Here is a 22856-nt window from a genome sequence, read left to right as displayed (position 1 = left end):
TCATAAAAATCAAGACTGAGTGATTGAATTTATTTTTAGGAATAACAGTAAAATATAAGACTTAACGGGAAAATAAGCAGGTGGATCCTAGATGTGTCCCTCCATCCCCGTTTTCCTTATAGGTGCAAACTTAACAAGAGATGTATCAATCAACTCAGCAAAATGCGCCATCGCGCATTCATGACTTTATTTTACTCGAATTTATTACACTCGCTAGAAAAGGCAATCAAATATAACATTTTTTTTCTCCAAAACAGAAAAAGAAAAACAAAATGCACCAAAAAAAGAAATTTACAAATTTGCCATGATTTTTATAAGATAACAAGAGAAAACACGTCCATACTTAATTTCTTTTATGAGTGATGCCCTCCTTTTAAAAAAAGTGAGCAAGCATCAACCATTTAAATGATTTACCGTTTGGGTTTACCTTTTTTACTTTATAACCAGAACAATCGGCCAACATATTTAAAGTCTGATGAGGAAAAATCCATTTACCTGACAACTTAAAGGATTTTCTCTTTATGATGTATTTCGCTTTGTTCACCACTAACGTACTGTCTGTGATTAGAACAAAAATGGGATATCGCACACGGACAATGACAGTTAAAGATTCGTCAAACATTATATGGCAAAATAATGTGAAAAATTAAATATATCAGCATCATCAGCTATCACTCGATATCGAGTATGACGTCGCCATCTTGAAGTCAGGTAAGTGCACTGTAGTTGCAACTGCACTGGTGTGAGTACAGACCCATGTGGCTGGAAATTTGCCTTCTGTAGTCACATTGGAAGGAGGGGTGTGGCTGGTCTGGTTGAAGTTGCTGGTGCCTTCTCAGTCACCTGGTTTGCGCTTGCCGGTTGCGTTGGAATTCTGCATCTAATGTGCCTTGCCTTATAGCTTGCGCAATTCTAGCCTGCACTTGGCCATGGTCTCCCATGAACCTATGGGTACATTTGCAGCCTTTAGGGGGTCTTTAAGGTAGTCTTTGTAGTGCAGCTTTGGCCGGCCTCGATGGCGATAACCTTGGGAGAGCTCTCCGTAGAGTACTGCTTTTGGTGTACGCTTTTATGTCCATTCTGACGGTGTGCCGAGCCCACTTGAGTCGTCTTGTCATCAAGATGTTTTCTAAACTATGCATGTTTGCATGTTCAAAGAACTCTGCATTTGTCACATGATGGTCTTGACATTTGATTCCAAGGATCGACCAAACGTGGCGCAGCTGGGTATTGGAAAGTTTCTTTGTGTTTTCTGTAGAGGGTGTAGGGCTCCGCGGAGTAGGGGAAGCAAGGTAACACTACGGCTCTATAACCACTGCATTTGTGGGCAGGTTTGATGCCCCGTTGGGACCAAAGCCTCTTCCTGAGACGACCTGATATCCAGGAGATTCTTGCTGCTATACATCCGCGTCAAGGCTGTTGTCGTTGGTCACTTGTGCTACCGATGCTAGCATTTTTGTCGACGGCGTTCAAGAGGGTTTTGCTGATGTAGACCTCTAGGTTCCTGTAGCTATTTTTATGTTAATTGCGAGGCCGAAACCTATGGTGATATCGGCAAATGTTGTGATGAGGTGCCGTGCTGGATGGTAGGCATGGAGTGTAGTGCAGTGTCGTCAGCGTACAAGAGCTTACGCACATCAGTAATGTACCACCGTTCCCAAAATGCTCGGGCAATCGGGCCATGATCTATATCCCCGGCTCTTATCCCGAATGTCTGACTACAGGATCATCTTTATCCTCATACCCGCACCACCTATACCATTTCAATTCCCAAGACAACAAACTAACAGATTCTTGTCTCCTAAAGAAACCAAGGTCATGCCCCCGGTTAACCTTGCCCCATTCCTTCAATCACCGCAATCAAAGAGATCATGCAGTGCATCAAGCTCATCCTGTGTCGTCTACACAAGTCCATCGCCGACAATGTCCATCTGCAGCCAATCTCCAAATCTACGGAGAAGATCGCGCAGTCAGCACAATCCCTTTGCAAAGACAAGTCCAATCACATCCTCTATTGCTGACAAGGCAGCACCACTTTTGTCGAATGCAGACTTTAACCACAAAGTATGGGATATCGTTGTCTTCGGTTCCATCGTCCTTTTTGCAAGTACCCCGCATCATCCATCGACAAGAGACTCCAAGGCAAACTCTTCATCCTCCTGGGTCCTGGCAACATCTCCCAGTTTATGAACATGCAGGCAACATCCACCCACCAGTTCGAAATGCCCAATCTTTGTCAGACAACCGATGATGTAGGTTCCACTTTTATTGTCTCCTATATCCTTGACAACATTCTTCACGACTTCCTTCACTACTACTTCCACTGATCAGATACATGTTGCATCAACTCGGGGTGGGGGTGGAAACCTTTTACGTCCTGACGAAGAGCAGAACATAGTCCCAGACCTTGAATTTCCTCTGGTGATTTTCAGACCCTAACAGGTTAGTGCCTCTCTGTGCAACCTTAAACATATTTTGTTTTCACATGGCTCCAAAAAAAATGAAGAATAAAGAAAAACAAGAAAAAACAAGAAAGATGAACCACGCTGTTGTAAAATGTATTCATTGTCTTTTTGTCCAATTCAGAACACCATACTCTCTGGGTATTCTTCATCGGAAGCAGTGATTCCAGTGGGACAGTAATTAGTTGATAGTTGCAAGCGTTTATGTTGACTAATAAACCTTCCGTATGTCCGTTACTGATCTGGTACACAAACATCCTGGAATTTGTATCCTTGTTGAGTCATTTCTTTGTTCTCTTGTACTTAAAAAAATGAGTTTGAAAATCTAGTTTAAAAAAATCGGACTTAATTTCCCTTCTATAAAATACTTCAATTTGCGACATATCAAAAACCTTGGAAATTCCTAGTTTTTGAGTAACATTCATTTATCTACTTCGTGATAACCTTGAGGAGAAATATAGAAATTGCCCTATGGAGACGTATATAATCTTTTGTTCCCTATTATACCCATGTCTCCACAAGGTTCCGTGCGCTAAGAATATTCCCATCGCTGTGCTTACATAATATACACAGTTTTTTGATATGCCAACATCTCCATAAAATCATCGCTAATTTCAAAAGTTTACCCAGATGTGGCCACAAAAATGGATCCATCCAACAGGTTAGAGTGGACCACATCCATGTTTCTATTTTTGATGGTCCTTTTCTGTCACTGTCACCAAGACTACAACATCACGAAATCTCTACTTATTGAAATATGTACAAAAGCCTATGTATTATTATATAAATCCCGGTATAGCGACCTCTATAGTCGGTTTCCATGACGATTAAAAAAAACCAAGCATAAACATATACATTGTACTATGTCAAGTTGTACAAAGATTGATGAAAATTTGTCTATGTATCTGGAAGATTGACCTAACACCAATACAAGGGCTAAGAATACCAGAACCTGGTTTCAGCAGGACGGTGTTTAACTCATTCAAAATTTATTTAATTTTCAAATTGCCAAGAACTAACTCTCAAATTAGTTCAACAGTAGTTGGATAATCATAAGAAAGGTGCTGTTTCAGGATTACGTGACTTTCAAAGTGAACAGTACACTGTGAAGACTAAAGATGAGCAGTGGCGTAGCCAGGAATTTTTCAGTGGGGGGGGGGCGCTGGGTGGGGGCTGGAACATTTCATTGGGGGGCGTCATGTAGATCAATGATAATTTCATTAGAAACTCAAAATCTCAATGGGGGGGCGACTGTGGGGCGACAAGGTTTCATGGGGGGGGGGGCTGTCGCCCCCACGGCCCCCCCCCCTCCCCCGTGGCTACGCCACTGAAGATGAGAAATATTTCGGATAATGATTTTCAAAAGAAATGTGTATGTATTTTGTTTGACTGTACACCCTCTGTAGTCCGCTACTGTAACAAGCAAGGTTATTTTTCAAAAGAACTTTTCATGAAAAAAACCTGATTGTGCTGAGTTTGTTTACGATAGGTCAAGGTGTGCTTAGGTAATGGCGATTTGCAGTTTCCTTTCTAACCCTATAGTGCTAATTTGCATCTAAACTCAATCAGAGGTGGTTCGATTAAGTGGTCTTCTCATATAGAGTGCATTCCTACAATTTCACTGCTGCATTCCTATTGGGGACATGCCAACATTTAAAAACATACCGGTAGCGGTGGGTTCTGAAGGGGAAAAGGTTGTGCACTGGGACGTTCCTTAGCCCATACGCACGTCACAAATGTGCCTTCTATTGTTAAAGGTACAGTCCATCATTTGTAATTTGTGCATTTTGTACGTTTGAGGTAACAAACGTGCTCAAAATGTAAAGAGGGATGCTGAACAACAATGAAGATGAAGTTTGAGGTCAGCTTCAGCTGTATATTCCGAGAAAAACAACATTCTAGGATCTTGATTTCAAACCAAGAGTTGCTGAATCATGTTTGAATTGGGCTTGAATTCAGCGTCCGACACACGCTCTCACTGAGCAGATGGCAGCTACGCGATGTCGCGCACCGATCCGACGCATTATAGCAACCGAGGGCGCGTGTGCGTAGTTCCAACGCTTGCACGCGCTTCGCCGAATAAAAAAACAAACAATTAGGCCAAAAAAAAAAGACTCGGTCTCTGGTCAGCGCGCGCGTCGATTTTAATCATGCGCGGAAGCTACAACATCGCCCTCTTTTGCCGCACCTCCTTACATTTTTGTACCAAGGAGCACCAAGGAATGGGAAAATTGCACCAAAGCAAATGATAAAGTGCACCAAGGCAAATAATGGAGGAAACCAATGTATAATGAGGACACAACAAAGCAAAATAGTACCCACCTTGTCTGTACAATTCAAGCTTAAAAAAAAAAGCCACCAACAAAAAAAAAAAAACCGCGTCGCTGCATCAATTCCGGAACTTTGGTCTGACCAGAGACCGACAATTTTTTTTGTTTTTTTGGCCTTAGTTATGAAAATTTCAAACGGTGCGTCTTTAGGCGCACCGTTAGAAAGGCCTTCTTTAGTTAATTTCTTCAAAATGACTGCTTGCCAGAAAGAATAATTTCACAGGGAGTTTAGTCCCCTTACTATCTTTCAACCAAGTATGTTTTTAAACAATAATCACGTCAGTTACTTTTTGAATAGCTGCTATTGATGGACTGTAGCTTTAATGCTCAATGCATTAAAAGGTCACTTAAAGGTAGTTTTCTGTTTACGTAAAACGGAATCACTGTACAAAAGTGAAACGAAATTTCACTGATGTTTGAAGCTCTGAAAGCGGACCAATAATCATTTTTCTCTTGCACTAATTTGTCAGCCAAAAAGAGTTATTTGTTTGTTGCCTTGCTGTATACAGAGGAATCTCTACACCTGACTATGGTCACCCGCAGCTTCTATCGAGTGGATTATAGCAAGCTTATTCTGGTCTGTTACCGAAGTAGTCCTGATACAGACGCTGATCTGAGCTTTGGTAGGCTTCCTGTACATCTGCCAGGAGCTGGAATAGATTCATCCACCTCCTTCCCAGATGGTACAACCAGTGGAGAAGGTGATGGACAAGAATTCAAGAAGTTGCCTCGTTGGAACGCCAATGTAACTGGGTTATATTACTGCGAAGGATCAAAAGGAGACCAGACGACTCGGGTTTACAGCAGTGTCTACAGAAAAGACCGTGAGTGACCCACACGTTTTGAAGTGTTTAATATTGATTTCCTGTACTTTTTAAATGTAATTATCAGTTTTCACACCCTTCCCCCCCCCCCCAAGGGAAGGGTTATATCTTCCGATGATTATATCTTCCTGTTTATGTTACATATTTCGGTAAAGTGCAATAATTAAAGGGGCATTACGTCCTGGAACGCGCTTCATTTGGGCTGCAAAGCGCATTTCAAACGAAAAGTAGGACATAAACTTCAACAAAATCATCCTCTACGAAACTGGGAACTTCTTACGAGAACCATGCCCTAACGAATTTCGGGGGTCAAAATGATGACTCTAACGAGCATTTGGGTGCTAGTCCTGAATCCTGCAGTATTCTGCACCGTTCGAAAAACAACATTGTATATTGGGCACCAAAGGCACGTTTTTAATGGTGTAAATCGAGGATTTTCTATTGTTCCTCTTCCTTTACCTGTGTTTATACTAGCTTTTTTGCAACAGCTCTCATTGAGTGGTCGGGCACAACCCGACCACTCTCTGTTATTGTTCTGGTAAATCTTCTTTTTTTCCGGACAATACTTCTCCGCGGCTTTTCTCCTAAACGGTATATGGTATGAACTTGTAACTTTCAATATATATATATCGACCCTCATCCGAAGTGGTGCATATTACTCTGACGTCATGATTACGTCATCAGGTGTCAAATTACAAGTGATTTTATCTGAAAAAGTGACCAATTACTTTCACCTATAACTTTTGAACTAAACATTCAATGATGTTTGTATTCTGTAAATCAGATTAATGTTTGTATTCTGTAAACCATTAATCGCTTAACAGTTTTTGTCAGAGTACGTGAACTCGCTTGACCTTTACTTCCGGGTCTACCGGAAGGTCAAAGTTAGGTGAATTCAAAATGAAGACGTTAGCCTGAAATCAAAACAAAGCAACATTTCTTCCGAACGGTTCACGGTATGATCACAAAACCTTGTGTGAATTTGTACCGTGTTACGAAGATGTTATAAATTTTGTTACGTCTTCATGACGTCATCAGGTATCAAATTACAAGCGATTTAAGGGCAAATTTTGACAAAATAGTTTGCTTTATATCTTTTGAACTAAATAGAGTATCGTGTTCTTTTTTCGTGAGGTTGTAGACTATGCCGTGAGAAACATTTCGTGTTCCCGGACGCAAAACCGCTTGACCTTTACTTCCGGTGTTACCGGAAGTGCAATAAAAACTGAATATAACTCAAAAGCGGAAGCATTTTACTACAGACATATATATTATGAAAGTGTTTAGTGAGGAATGCAAGATGCAAAAAACAGTGTGATGACGTCATCATCCGAAAGGGCGCCCCCTATCGGCACATAAAATAGAGTTTCCCTTCTTTAATTGTAAAACTATCCGTCCAAATTTTACCAAATCGCCCCTTGACATTCTCTGATTAACCACAGATAACTTGGCAAGGTTTCAAATTCATGACGTCATCGAACTGGAAGTTGCCTTAAGGAGAATTTGAAAAAGATAATTTAATTCTATCATTTGATCCCTGTCATATCTTCGAAGTCCAAATAATGATATCCATTACAATGTTCACCTTTGGATCTCTAATGCTGTGACGTCATCAAACCGGAAGTTAGGTGTTATCAATACGTCATCAAACCGGAAGTTAGGTGTTATTAATACAAACAAATATATTCCCCATATTTTCATACGTTATTTTAACTTTACAATGAGAAATTATCCTCTCTGAACTTCATTAGTATTCACTCACCATTTTTGACTGATGACGTCATCAAACCAGAAATAACTTTTTGTGCACATAGAATGTTTACTGAAATGTATTAAAGGGATTTAATGTCCTGATCCTTTTTTCTACATAAACATATATTCCTAACTTAACTGGGCAGTGTATAATGAAAAGGCTGTCTGCCCGACCACTCTGCGTTTGTAACTAAACAAACGCGAAACTCTAGTTGGTTTTGTATACGTTTTCTTTTGGAGGTCGTCCTCCTTTCACACAAGTTGCTCTTTTTATACCAGCGTTTTTTTTTTTACGAGTGCCGCCCAAATATCGCCACCTTTTTGTCCGATATTGCCTGTGGTCGTCCAGTGTGGACAAGGCCCCTGCGGGAAGTTGGAGTCCCCCCCCCCCCCCCCGGTTGGACTTGATCGAAAACAGACTCAATTCTTTCAAACTGAAAGAATAGTTTAAACGAAAGACCTACCCGTTGAACTAACAGGAAATACCATTTTGTTTGCCTTATTTGCACAATAGGTGCCTGGTATTACTCAGGCAAGTTGCCGTCGATATTAGGTAAGTTTCCCTTTAAGCCGAGCTTTGAAATAGTATAAGTAGACCATCCATAACCTGACATGTTCGGGGAATAAAGGCCATACAGGCGCGGATCCAGGGGCGAAAAACCAGCTCTGACAAAAAAAGAACCCAAAACATAGAAATACTTCAAAAAAAAAAATAATGCGAACCCCCCTGCTCTGACACCCCCCCCCAAAAAAAATAATGGTATAATGTCCGCCTGTTCAAAAAACGGACAGAGGCAGTTTATAAAGGGGGTATTCGTACACCATTCTGTAATCTAGTGTTAATAATCGTCCACTTTGAACAGCGCCCCTATTGAAAATTGTTACAGCCCCCCCCCCCCAAGTTTTTGATTTTACGGACGCCAAGTGTCCGGAGAAAAAAAAACTGTCTACATTTGAGTATTTTGTGTTGATGACCCCCCCCCCCTGCAAAAAGTCCTGGATCCGCCCCTGCAATAATGTTCGTTTAATGCATGGATGGCGTTTTGTGTATTTGGTTGGCAATAATGGTAATCGACAAAGCCTCAAACGATGTTTTCAAATGAACCTTGTCAAAAACTGTAAATACACGTAGCATGTATTTTTCGTAACACTTTACAACGAACCTTTGGAAAAGATACTCGAAATCTGAAAACGTAAATATGTAAAATGCTCGCTGTGAAACTTCGATTAAAAATGCCTGTAGCCCCCTGTATACGTTGGACGTGATCGAAGACACGGTATTGGAAAAGGCCTACCGGTTAATTTAAAAAGAAATACCGGTGGCGTAGCCAGCGAAGGTATTACCCCCCCCCATAATATTTTGTACAGATGGCCCCTTTATATACAAAGGTCCTTTTCTAGTAGTTTTAAACCCCCAGTTTCAACAATATTTTGTACAAAGTGCCTTTTTATACAAAGTGCCTTTTTAAACAAGTGACCTTGTACGAGCGGCTTTTTACATGTGCCGCCCCGAAAAGCGCCACCTTTTGCCCGATATTGCCCCTGGTTGTCCGGTTTTAACAGCACCTGCAAGGGAAGATGGAATCCAGTGCTCCCCCCCACCCCACCCATCCACCCAACCCCTCTGGTTGGACTTAAACGAAACCATATTATTTCAAACCGAGGGAATATTGTTAATCGAAATTTAGGCCTACTCGTTAATTAAAAGGAAATGCCGTTTTTATTTGCCTTATTCACACAATAGGGGGCCGGCGTTACCCAGACAGGATGGAGGAGGATTTGCTGCTGACGAAGACAATCAACAAAGGAGAAAATGTCACTCTGTATGTGCAAAGTTTTTACGCATGGAGGAAAAAATATGCTTCTTGGCGTCGGATCAGGGATGGGGTCGTTACCAATTTATCTAACTATGATGGAATGGAGACCATAACGATACCTTCAAGCCAGGCTAAGCATGGAGACGTGTATGCTGTCGTGGATTCTCGTGAATTCTCACTCAGTGATAACAAGTTCGCCCTGATTAGACTCATCGTAAGAGGTAAGCAACTCCCAAATGTGTGGACAACAACTTGATGTACATCGTGGAAAAGTAACTCAATAAATCTAGACAAATTCAAAAGATATCTACAGGTTGGAGAAAACACCTACGTTTCAGAGTCATTCCTGTCGCCAAAGGGGGTCTCCTTGCATGCACCCAGTCGATTTCTTAAATAAATACAACTAACATTTGTGTATACCTGAAGGTGTCTAGTAAACAGGTTTTGCTGTTTAAACATGTGAACATGGGGCTTTTTTTCGAAAAGTTTGAGGCCGACAGGATTTTCATGAGTTTTGTCCTCGCAACTGACAGAATTCAGTTATTAATACATGATGTTTGGTCACGAGAGGGCGTTTTACAATAGATACATTATTCAGAGGAGAGAATGCACATGCAAGCGAGAAAAAAAGCAAGAAAAAAGATGGTTTATTTCACACGATTTAGCCCGTCTGTGACCCACATGTATTGGAAGAGATATTGACCAATTAACGATCCCAAAGTTAATTAACAAATTAAAAAGAGAATAGCTTATAATTTATATATCTTATAATTTAGTTTATCTGCTTGTCTATGTAAAAAACATCCCTACTATGTTCACGCACTCTCTCTCTCTTCCTCATGGATGCATTCTACTGTGTGATATCGCAATCTTGTGACAAAAGCTATAATAATATCTGAATTCTTTCAGTCGCGGGGACGCAATTCAGCAACTTGGATTCACTTAGAAAACTGGGTGCATAGGACCCCCGTCCCCCTACTTGGCGATTGGACTAATCGTGCTTCCCCATTTTTTTCTGTAAACGGTGGTCGGTCATTGCAGTGAGCCCAAATAATGGAAGTTAAGTTAATAAGGAAATATAATATCACATATAAGGAATAAAATCACATTTACTTGTTGTTGTTCTAATGGAACTAATTGAAGTTCTCCTTCATGAGCGCAAACAAATCCTTAAAACCGTTTTAACACAAAAATAACAGAAATATAGTAACAACGTACTTGATCAAAGTGATATCACGTATCAGCCACAATAACATGCATGTTGGTGGTTCTTTTCTTTAGGATGTGTTGCAAGCAAGTAGGGTCCTCCTGCCTGTGACGGTGTTTGTGACATGTGCTACAATGGAGGAGTGTGTGATGATAAGACAGGATATTGCATCTGCCCACCAGGATTCAGTGGAGCAAACTGCTTCACAGGTAAACTCGTTGTATGATCTCTCTGCCTGTCTGTCTTTTTGTCGTTCACGGTATCGAGCTGTCTGTCGAGCGGTGTGTCTAGGCTATCGGGCTTTGGGGCTGGCTTTGTGATTCGTGTTTCAATAAAGGAGTTTGTGAAATTGCATCTTCCCATCAGAATTTATGGAACCCATTTGCTTCACAGGTAAGCTCATCGCATCTTATACCTGGATGTAGGAGAAGAACAAAGCCCAAGTACAAAAACAGTATAGACTCAGTTTAGGCCAAACAAAATAAGTCTCCTGTTTTTGGTATGGAGCTTGCCAAAAAAGTGGTGCGGCGACGCGGCTTTTTTTTTTTATCTGATTTTTTTGCCTCAAAATGTAGGCTAATGACTGCAAATGGTGCCCGACTAGACTTAGTGCAAATATATGGGAGTCCAGAGAGGCCACATTATTAAAGCTTATTCTCGATCATAACCCCATCTAAAAACACGTTAAAATTGTGCAGCAGCAGGATTCCAGGCAAACCAGTGAGTTTGGCGGTTTTGAGACATCATCTTTCATTGAAAAAAAAACTTTTTCATTTTGCCGACGCGCATGGCTACGGCGACGCGCGCGCATACCAGAAACCGGAGACTTTTTTGGCCTTAGTCAAACTATTAAACGTGTAAGGTGACTGGATACTTATTGGCTATTTTTACCACTTCAGTAAAATCAAGTCGAGTTGCGGAAACTACGAATTAAGTCAAGTCATCATAACACTCTTGTGGGATACTTTGATTGATGAGTCGGAATCTGATTACATAATTGTGTTTTCGACGAATGTTTGTTTTTCAATAGTTTGCCCAACAGCTGCATACTCAGCAAGTTCATTCGGCTGGGATTGCGAGTTTAGATGTGGCAATCATGAGCTTATTAGTATGTGCTCTGGTTCCCAGTTTGGATAACCAGATCCATTCGGCATCAGCTGCATCAACGGTTATAGTGGATTAACATGCAGCGATGGTACGTATGACTTCCATCAATCTGGATTGAAATATTACAGAACGTAATTCACAACATATTGCTTTTCCTCATCATTCGTGTTTAAGCGTGTCAAACGTGTCTTTTCTCTTTTTTCCCTTTTCTTGGGGGGGGGGTGTATTTTTACTTTTGAAAACCCCTACAGCGAACTCTGTACTTCCTGTCAAATATGCTATCTCGAAGAAACAGATTTGTGACTACCTAACACCTAATAAGGACTACCATGGTACAGTTCAAGCTCATTGCAGTGCAAAAACAAATACAGTTTGCGTACTTTTCTAGTGTGCTTTGCTCACTTGTCGATTTCCTCTACCCAATATTCTTTTCTTCAATATTCCCCAATAATATTCTTATTCAATTTTCACAATATTCTACACCCTATTTTTGAATTTTACAATCTACGTTGGTTACCAATTTGCACCATTCAATATAACGTTTTTATTAAATCATGCTATTGATAGCGCCTCATAGACCTTACACTATAAACAAACAAAAACAATATCCTTTTTGTGACCGCATTATTTGTTTTTTCTTTCTTCCGTGTATCTGTATTCACAAAACAATCCAAATAAGTTTGTACATCGGGGCGATTTGGTGCTGGGTGTGAACAGGAATGTCACTGTCTTTTGCCCGACTTGGACTGTGACCGATATACAGGAGTGTGCCACGTCGGTGGCTGCGCGGACGGCTGGTCTGGTGCAAACTGTCAAAGTAAGTGTCTAAAAGAACCGCTGGGTCTTTTATTTCATTTTTTCAACTGAAGAAAAGAGTGCGTGTAAATATACAGCAGGTGGTATAGGGCCATTGGCTTCAACGTTTCCAACTGGTGGTCAAACGATGTCTCAGTGAACACGCTGTGAGTGTACCAAGTTTCACGAATTCTATAATTTGACGAATTCGAAAATGTTATGCCTAATGCTGGCAGTGCGTAGGCCTTCCGTTGAATTAACCATGAAATTTATGGTGGAAGAGCTAATTGTTATGCATTTGGTAAAATCGTAGAGAACATCATCATTTGCAACTCCGAGAAAAAATAACTTTGTGTTGGGAGACATATGCCCGTCTACGGATCATCGCCAATGCTTATACCAGATGGCTCTCGTGAGACCCATCCCAAATTTCTCCTCTTTTTCCCCAAATAAAATACCTTTCTCTTCAACTCTTCAGCTAGTTCACAGCACTGCATCAAGCTCTGCGCCACCAAAAAAAAGCATCACAAGTCAGATCCTAGAAATCATATAGAAGGATTTCTCTTAAACATCGAAATAAAGGCCCTTGCAGGTATCTTTCATAAGAGATTTGTGTTATTATTGTCTCATATAGTTCCAGATATCTGCCAGGTTGGTTATTATGGTAGTAACTGCCTGAGGAAATGTCATTGTCTAGGCGATGCAGCATGTGACAAGTACACCGGGTACTGCAGCGTAGGATGCGCCCCAGGATTCATCTGTGTGTCACGTAAGACCAAAAAAGTGTCTCTTGCATTGTAGATTGGTAGGAATTACAAGTAATGTTATTGTTTTGGAATTATTACGCTGTGAAATCGTTGTCGGCTGCATATTGAGATTAATCGGTGCTTGTGGTTCCGCAGGGCAATGTGAGGCTGGTTACTTTGGTGAAGACTGCAGTACGGATTGTCACTGTCTGGATGACGCAGCATGTGATGGTATCACTGGATCATGTCCAAGCGGTCGGTGCCTCGGTGACCAATTTCAGACGGATGGGACTGGAATTTGCAAGTTTGGTAAATATCGCCCGAAGACATCACGTTACAAGGACAAACGTTTTCTCAGCACCGATTAGTAGTTTAATTAGAAACGCAGGAGGGGGTTCCGTCAAATAGATGCCGCCACCTTTCCACCTCTGACGTCACATTTGTTTTGCATGTTTATTTTTTTCCATTTAGTTCTACCTGTTCTTAGCCAGTCCCCTGACGTAAGTGTGAACTATACTTCAGCTGTTGTCACCTGGAAACCGTGGGGTTCTCATCCCATGGACTCTGGAGATGGGCCGATCATGGGGTATAAAATCTACCACTCCAACTACTCCAGTAGTTCTTCGACTCGGGCTGACTACCTTGCAGTGATTTCCGAGACTCCAAGCTCATTCCGCTTCGAGATCGAATCACTGCAACAGTTGTCCGTGTATAACTTCAGTGTGGCTGCGGTGCGTGAGGGGGAAGGAGGGGAAGGCCCGAGGAGCCCTGTCACAACAATCAGGACGCAACCTCGAGGTATGAGCGAAAAGTCTGTTTTATGGACGATAAACAAATAGGTAGCAAAACGGGCAAACCTGCCAAAAAATCATGAATCGGGTTCCTTAATCACTCTGCGTACTCTGCTTACTCATTGATCACTCTTATCACTTGATCACTCTAAGAAAACAGCAAAGCTATAATGCAATATTGTTATGATGGTTATGATGCAGTTTTAAGACGTAATTTCCGCGTGGCGGGCGCCCTGGCCTGTATGCACAATCCCCGGTCAATGTGACAGTGAAATCATTTTTGCCGGAGTAGCTCCTGTAATTCAGCCACGGTGAGACCAAGCGCGATTCAGCACCGAGATATTTGGTGGATTGTACCCCGAAGCACACGGTTATTATTTTTTTTTTGGCACTGCTGATTCCCTTCGCCCTAGCGCGCACGATGCGGAAGCAATTTTTTTAAGGTTTATTTTGTGCCCCAACAAACCTAAAAATTAATGCCTATGACGCTTTTATGAATTTTTCCGAAGAAATTGAGGGAAAATGACAAAACAAAATTCTGGACCCCTGTACATTTTCCATGGGCCGCTTTGGCTTTTTGCAGCCAGGCCCATTTTATGCGGATGCGTATATGAACTGTGGTTATGAATGATTATGTGATTTATTAGTAAAAAGGTCAAATTGACCACGGAGTCCAGGAAAAGGTACGAGTTTGCCTTAATTATATAGTTAATGTTAAATACAAAAAGATGACTTTCCAGGTATTTTTATATTACGTAAAACGAAATCAATGTGCACACGTAAATTATATTTAAACATCTGAAAGCGGACTTATAATCGGTTTCTTTCCTCTTTCCCATTTATCAGCATCACATACTGATTTCTTGGATACAAAGGACTCTCTACATCTGACGATGGCCACACACTTTTTTCACCGAGCAGGGGAATCTAACATTATTCGCCTGGCCTGTTACCGAAGTAGTCCTGATACCGATGCTGATCTGAGCTTTGGTAGGCTTCCCGTACATCTGCCAGGAGCTGGAATAGATTCATCTACCTCCTTTCCAGATGGTACAACCAGTGGAGAATTTGATGGACTTAAATTCACGCAGTTACCTATCAACAACGTCAATGCAACAGGGTTATATTACTGCGAGGGATCTAAGGGAGGCCAGACGACGCGGGTGTACAGCAGTATCTACAGCAACAACGGTGAGTTACTCCCATGTTTTTGTACTTGTTCATTTATAGCCGTTTATTTGCCCCAAGCCCGGGTAGGAAAGGGATATATCTTCCGATGATTATATCTTCCCCTTTCGGTTGTATAGTTCGGTCAAGTGAGATTATTAATGCACGTTTTATATGCAATTTTGCGTTCGTTTCATGTTTGACTTTTTTTTATGGTCGATGACTCCATGTAGCCCAAAAAGGTGTTTCCAAACGAACTTTTCTCAAAATGTAAATACATGTTACCTGTATATACAAATATTCCAAACTCTTATAACGAACCATGGAAAACATACCTGAAACCTGAACAAATATAACGTGTAAAATGCTCGTTGTGAAACTATGATTAATAAATGCATGCATGCCGCTATGTTTGACTTGATCGAAAACATACAGTATTGCAAACTGAATCAAAAGTTAAACGATCAGGCTTACCCGTGGAATTAAAAGGAAATACCTTTTAATTTGCCTTATTTGCGCACTAGGATGGTATTACCCAGGTAGGTGGAATGCGTTACTACTGACGAAGACAATCAACACGGGAGAAAATGCAACTCTGTCTGTGCAAAATCGCAGAGGGTGGACAAGTCATGCTTCTTGGCGTCGGATCAGTGATGGAGTCGCTACCAATTTAACTGACTACGATGGAATGGGTACAATCACAATACCTGCCAGCCAGGCCAAGCACGGAGACGTGTATGTTGTATTGAGTTCTCGTTATTCACTCCGTGACAACAAGTTCAGCCTGTTTAGACTCATCGTAAGAGGTAAGCAACTCCCAAATGTGTGGGGAAAATATTGATGTCCATTGTAAACAAGTTACCGATAAGAAATCTGCCATATATCATTGGTTGAAACACATTTTGCCAATAGGGGTTAAGGGCGGTAGGCTGGGGTAGGGGTGGGGGTCCCCATGCACCAAGTTGATTTCTTAATGGAACCAGCATGTTAATAAAGCTGAAGGTGGGTAGTAAACAGATTTGATGCTAAAAAATGTGAACCCTGGGGCTTTTTTCCCCAGACATTTAGATGCCAACGTGAACATCGTACTCGCAACGGACAGAATTATAATGTGTCCAAGAGGGCGCTTTCACACTGTATAATACATACATCAGAAGAAGCTATAAGGGTGCGAGTAGTTCACCCGGATCGACACGCGTAAAGGCAGACGGGTTAGCCACGACAGCCGGGCTAATCGAACGCTCAATTTCGGGTCATCACGATCCTCACGTTACGCCCGTATAGCAACAACCGTCATGGCCGTAGCCACTGATAGAACACCCGTTTCAGATTGGGGTTTTAGTTTGAGATTTAGAGCTTTTCAGTCAACTGCAAAACTCAAGAAAGCTTGGCTGGAGTTACAGCCTCAGAAGTCGCAATGAACTCAAGAAATGATTAAGTTCAGACTTCAAATAAAGTTATTTTAAAGTCCACTTGAGATTTCCGCCGTCCGGCCGTCATAATTTGTCCGCCTCTTGGTATGAACAACCGGCATGCGTGACGTATTTTCACCAGTGTCTCTGCTTCACGAGCAGGGTCTTTGGTGGCTGACCCGGGTGAGTCAGCCCTGGGAATGACGTTAGAGCTAATCAACTACGGCACGGGTCGCCCCGTGTCGACCTGGGTGAGCTAAACGAACGCACCCATACATTCTTGCAAAATCATACATTCAAGCGAAATATATGACACAAGAGGGCGCTGTTTAAAATACGTACGTCTCATGCAAAGTTTTGTACTTGCGTCCCTTAAACCTACATCAAACAGGTGCATTTTAAGCTTCTGTACTGTATGTTTCCGTAATTATTTAACATAACTATTTAATGCATTAATGTAGGGAAATTAAAAGAAAACCCCCAAGTCGACCCCCTTGAAGTTTGTCAGTGGCGAGGAAGAAATTCAAGGTGGCCGTCAAATGCCGCCAAAGGTCCCCAAAGCCCCTGCCTTGAATTCGTTTTTCAACATCCAAATTTGTTAACTAGACCCCATTAGGATAACAAACAAATTAGTTTCATTTTGAATACTCGGTGAATGCGCCGACCCCCTGGGCGACTGGGCTAAATGTGGTCCTCGTTAACAGTCACTAGAGTGAACCCAACAATTGGAAGTTGAGTTAAATGGATAAGGGGTTAAATCACCTTCATATGAAGTTTCTTTTTGACCGAAAATGCATCATTTTGTTTTTTTGTTGATGTAACTAGTTAAAAATCTGCTGTTATATTTCATGATCTAAAAAAGAAAAACTCAAAAGAGAGCAAGTGTGTGAAAACAACATGAATAAAGTTGTAGTGACAACATAGTTTTTCAAAGTGATATCATGTATCACCATATTTGTTGTTGGTTCTTTTCCCCAGGCTGTGTTGCAAGCAAGTGGGGTCCTCCTGCCTGTGACGGTGTGTGTGATCTGTGCTACAATGGAGGAGTGTGTGATGATGAGACAGGCGATTGCATCTGCCCACCAGGATTCATGGGACCAAACTGTCTCACAGGTAAGCTTTTGCATGTTTTACAGTGACGGTGGAAAAGAACAAAAATACCACAAATACCCAAGTAAATACCACCATTCAGGGCATCGATTCAGGTGAGCACTCAAAGCAGACAGTGACTAGTGGCTTTATGGTCGATTTGTTTTAACACTTTAGTAAAATCGAGTGTAGTTTCATAAACTACGAATTCAGTCGAGGTATAACAACACTCATTAGGAGTCTTTAATTGTTGAATCAAAATCTGATTACACAAATGTGTTTTCGACGAATATTTGTTTCTCATCAGTTTGCCCAATTGGCTCTTTCGGCTGGGCTTGCGGGTATAAATGTGGGAGTGGTCAGCTTAATAGCTGCGCTTTTTCCCAGTTTGGACTACCAGATCCCTTTGGCATCAGCTGCATCAACGGCCATCGTGGATATGAATGCAGATACTGTACGTATGAATTCCTACGCGAGAATAAAGTATTACAAAGCTCTTCCGAAATCCATCGTGTTTAAACTTGTGTTTCAAAGTTGTTATTGTTGTTGTTTTTTCTTCTGTCGATTTCTTCTATACAATATTTGTTTCTATCTACACAATCCACTGCGAATCCCGATTAGCATCATTCAATATAAAGTTGTGATAAACAAATTCTGTTGACAGCGCCACTTATCGGTCTAATACAAAATAAAAAACATGTGACCGTATTTTTTTTCTCTTCCGTGTATCTGTGTTTACTAAATAACCTAAATAAGTGTGTTCTTCGGGAAGCTTTGGTGCTGGATGTCTACAGGAATGTCACTGCCTTTCAGCTGATGAATGTAACCGATACACAGGAGTGTGTACCAACAGAAGCTGCGCGGAAGGTTGGTCTGGTACAAACTGTCAAAGTAAGTTTTGAAAAGAACCGAGGGTCTGAGAAACAATCCTTCTTATTTATTATTCTGAAAAAAAAACGTTATATAGGTGGAATGGGACCACTGGTGTCAACGTTTTTAACTGTGGTCCTAAACAAACAAATACAAGTTTTACGAGTCCTACGATTTTGACAACTCGAACAGGCAGGGGGATCACATCAACCTGCAGGGCACTCTTCACCTTCATGCTATATTTGCATGTACACATATATGGGAATCCGCGTTTTATGTTTAACAAATATGTAAAAAAAAAATACCTGCAGTTCATGCGAACCATTATATTTACGTGAAAATGATGGTGGGGGAGCAATTTTATAAAGCGACACGGTGCATGGTAAAACATTTCCAAATGCAATACGTTTCTCTTCAAGTACTTCCACGAAGCAGTCTGCCGCAATGGCTCAAGCTCGACTTCACAAGAACATCCATAAGTCAAATCCAAGAAACCAAGCTTATGGATTTCTCTTAAACATGGACAGTTTTCTCTCATTATAGTTCCAGATACCTGTCCTGTTGGTTATTATGGTCTCAACTGCCTGAGTAAATGCCATTGTCTAGGCGATGCAGCATGTGACAAGTACACCGGATACTGCAATGTAGGATGCGCCCCAGGATTCACCTGTGTGTCATGTAAGATAAAAATGTTACCTGCAATGTGGATTGGATGGGATTCTAAGCAAGATTATTGTTTGGGAATGATTACGATGACAAATCGTGGTCAGTTACATGTTGGGATTAATCGGTGTTTTAATTTTGCAGGGCAATGTGAGGCCGGTTACTTTGGTGGAGACTGCAGTAAGGAATGTCACTGTCTGGATGACGCAACATGTGATCGCATCACAGGATTCTGTCCGAGCAAGAAGTGCATCGCACCATTTCAGACGGATGGGACTGGAATATGTCAGTCTGGTAAGTATCACATGAATTAAAGTTTTGCATCAACTTGACCTTATCACTTGAACTGGGTAAGATGCACCATTTTGGACGTCTAGCGTGGCCCCCATCGATGGATCTAACTGTACGTGTACATTGCAAATGACTCATTGCATTGATCATCTTTGGATGGAATTTTCTCCAACACGTCATCAGTTAACCCAACAAAAATATGTACGAACAATGAAAGATGATGAAATAAGCTTTAATTTGATGTGGGTCTCAAATACCTTTGGAGAGTTACGAGTATTTTTCCTGAATTTCGGAAATGTGCGTTTTTATATCATAGGGGTCTTTGACAGCTTATCTACTAGTAAACGTCCATTATGGCGGACGTTTGGGTGACCACTGACATGTGACGTCACGTAAAATTCCTCAATACATTAGGGTTACAAGAACGGGGCTTTGATCAGTGTCGATTGCTAGTTTAATCATAAACGGAAGATGGGGTTCTATCAACAGAACAATATGTGGCATTACTATTCACAGTACATATGTTTCGCATGTTGATGTTTTTCATTCAGTTCCACCTGTTCTAAGCCAGCCCCCTGAGGTAAGAGTGAAATCTACTTCAGCCATTGTCACCTGGAAGGCATGGGGTTCTCATCCCTTGGATGCTGGAGATGGGCCTATTGTTGGATACAAAATCTACCACTCCAACTACTCCAGCATTTCTTTGACTAGTGCTGACTACATTTCGGCGATTTACCAACCTCCAAGTTCTTTCATCTTCGATATCGAATCGCTGCAACAGTTGACAGTTTATTACTTCAGCGTGGCCGCGGTGCGTGAGGAGGAAGGAGGAGAAGGCCCAAGGAGCCCTGTCACAACAATCAGGACTCAACCTCAAGGTATGAGCGGAAAGTCTGGGGCCAGACTCTTTTTTCTTTTAGATGACTGCGCAATAAAGGCAGGCAATGAGTACACCACCATCTTTTTCCCCGGGCCCCACACCGTAATTTTTTTCGGACACACTTTTTGGGGACCCAATTTTGTTTTGTGCCCCCCCCCCTACACAAAAATGTGTTCTGAATCCTCCCTTGATAGAGAGTATAAACAAATATGTAACAAAATGGGCAAACAGTCATTGCCAAGAAATCATGAAAGGGGTTCATTGATCTCTTTGCTTGCTTTACACAATAATAATAAACAATGGTGTGATCCATGACAGCTGCATATGAATCGGACGGTGTTTCGGCAAAAACAACGTCGGTCTGATTGTCGCTGTCTGTGTGCTCGTAGCTGAGATTGTGACAATGGAGTTCCAATAACGGCCTACAAACGGGCGCCCTAAACATGTCAATTGTGATGGACGATACCTCTCTGTATTTTTATACGCAATTAGGGACATTGTAACGACGACATAGTAGCGTCAAAGAAATGCACCAGTTGCTTGTAATCTCAGTAGATTCAGTTAATTGCTAACCTTTCTATCGTCTCCAAATTTAGGGGGAAAAACACTTCCTTTAGGTTCTACAAGAGGACCTTTATCTAACTATCTGATGTGTCTCAAAACACAGTGGCAAATCTAAAGATAAGGCTAGGGGCTCTAAAAAAACCCTCTTGGGCCGCACAAAAATAGAGACAATATTGCATTGTGCAGAAAATACCCCCCTGATAGTTACCCCCCCCCCTCACTTGATCCAATCTATATCCGCAAATGATTAGTCAACTACTCTCTGATATAATCATTACGGGTAATGTTGTTTTGTACATGCAGATACTACCCAAGACCGAGTCCTAGCATTACCTGAACATACAACCTGATCAGGATGACAACTAGAATGAAACCTGACGACGAGGAGAGAGAGAGAGAGAGAGAGAGAAAGGGCAAGAGAGAGGGGAGACAGATGAAGAAATGCATACATCATTATACACATTCAAGAATCATATTGTATTGCGTATTTAGCTTTAAGTGTTGAACGAACTAACTTTAAATAGCTCATCGCCAACGCCTTTGTAAATGAAAGCTTTTCATTTATGATAATAATGTAATCTGTGAAAACGCTGCATTTTGGTGAATGTCAAGATTTGAGAAAATGAACATCTTAAATCTGCATTAGACCTTTTAAAGCAAACTAATTTGAGCTTGAATGTTTCGTGTTGTTTTGTTTGTAAAAAAAAAAATCAAGCCCAGAAAGGTGCTAATCTTGCTTGAGGAATGAAATAGACATCACAACATTTACCACGCAAAGAGTTTTCACAGGTCGCATCGCATGTATAGCGATTATGACATTTACTCAGAGAAACATTTATTATTGTTCGTTGTAATAGGTTTAAGTTACATATAATCCATTTTTATATACATGTATTAGTGAACATTGAAGTGGATTTAGTTGGCTGTAGCATGATAATGTTGGCATTTGAAATTGAGTTGAAGGTATGGAGATTTGAAAGATCGGTTTGTAACAGAGGTATGCTTGATTTTGTTTTGAAACAGTAAAATGAATGTATTTCAAGTGTACAATATTTTTCAAATGAAAGGCAACTTCAAGAACAATACTTGTTCAAGGAATTTGCCTTTTCCATGGTTTAAGTTCTTGGTTCATATATGCCTTTTATCCGTAGATTTTGTTTTTGATGCAAGCCAAGTCTGATGTGTACGTCAAGTTGAATTCTAATAGTTAACAGTTAAAGTGCACGTTACATTGACCGTTATACTCTAATATTATTTGAAATTATGTTTAGTATTTGATGAATTATACACAGATCAGCCTACACCAGATTCGTTGTAAAACGTATGCCAACGGTCCTGTGAGGAAATAGCGCGATTTAACACTGGAAAAGTGGGGTTCGTTGTGGCGGCATGAGTAGCTTGACCTATCACAGTACGATTGCCTCTATCTTGACAGCTATCTTTGCAGAAATGAGTAAAATTCGTAAAGACACTTATAACAAACTAAACAAGCACACATACTTTTTGGGGGATTTTTAGTTGGTTTTTTTTATCAGTTCTATAATAGAATAAATTCTGGCATGACAGTTTGAGCTTGTAAGATTTGGTTTTCTGTTGTTGACTATTTACGTTTTAATGCAATGTTTTGAAGCCATCAATATAGCGAACCGAATGATGTATATCCCATGTCCCTAAACCCTAAAATGTGCCGTCAAATTGTCTGACATTCTCCTACCGATATAGCCCTGAACTTAAGTTATAATTATGATTTTCACACATTTGGCAGATTCTATATAATAGGAGAATCATTGGCGCGGTTAGCAAGCAGTCTCGTGCGGTCAACATGTAACTTAATACCATCTATAGATTGTAATCAGTGGCGTAGCCAGGAATTTTTCAGTGGGGGGGGGGGGGCGCTGGGGGGCTGGAACATTTCATGGGGGGCGTCGAGCAGGGGCGTCAATCGCTTCTCAAAAGTGGGGGGGGGGGGGACATACCTTGATCATAACTGATGCAAGCGCGAAGCGCAAAGCCCTTACGGTGTGGGGTTCGGGGCCCGCTTAAGGGCCCCGAAAAAAATTGGATTCTAGATGTTCTGTGGTGTGATTTG

At 41.2% G+C, this 22856-nt stretch overlaps 2 protein-coding genes across 2 annotated transcripts; both read left to right on the top strand.

Annotated features, from left to right (window-relative positions):
- Nucleotides 1-5321: 5321 nt before the first annotated feature.
- Nucleotides 5322-10782, top strand: LOC119736716. Its single transcript, XM_038210729.1, has 3 exons — nt 5322-5616; nt 9113-9406; nt 10467-10782. The coding sequence occupies exons 1-3, from the start codon at nt 5322-5324 to the stop codon at nt 10484-10486; spliced, it is 609 nt and encodes a 202-aa protein (XP_038066657.1). The 3' UTR covers nt 10487-10782.
- On the top strand, nt 10517-21758 carry LOC119736715. Its single transcript, XM_038210728.1, has 15 exons — nt 10517-10601; nt 11528-11587; nt 12179-12316; nt 12929-13063; nt 13197-13349; nt 13512-13838; nt 14678-15022; nt 15523-15804; nt 17389-17523; nt 17807-17953; nt 18256-18390; nt 18913-19047; nt 19177-19326; nt 19875-20201; nt 21071-21758. The coding sequence occupies exons 1-15, from the start codon at nt 10517-10519 to the stop codon at nt 21115-21117; spliced, it is 2601 nt and encodes an 866-aa protein (XP_038066656.1). The 3' UTR covers nt 21118-21758.
- The last annotated feature ends 1098 nt before the right edge of the window (nt 21759-22856 follow it).

The sequence above is a fragment of the Patiria miniata genome, unplaced genomic scaffold (assembly GCF_015706575.1).
Source record: "Patiria miniata isolate m_02_andy unplaced genomic scaffold, ASM1570657v1 HiC_scaffold_3, whole genome shotgun sequence".
NCBI lineage: Eukaryota > Metazoa > Echinodermata > Asteroidea > Valvatida > Asterinidae > Patiria > Patiria miniata.
Note: the sequence above shows the minus strand (reverse complement) of the source record. Positions and strands in the feature narration are given on the sequence as shown.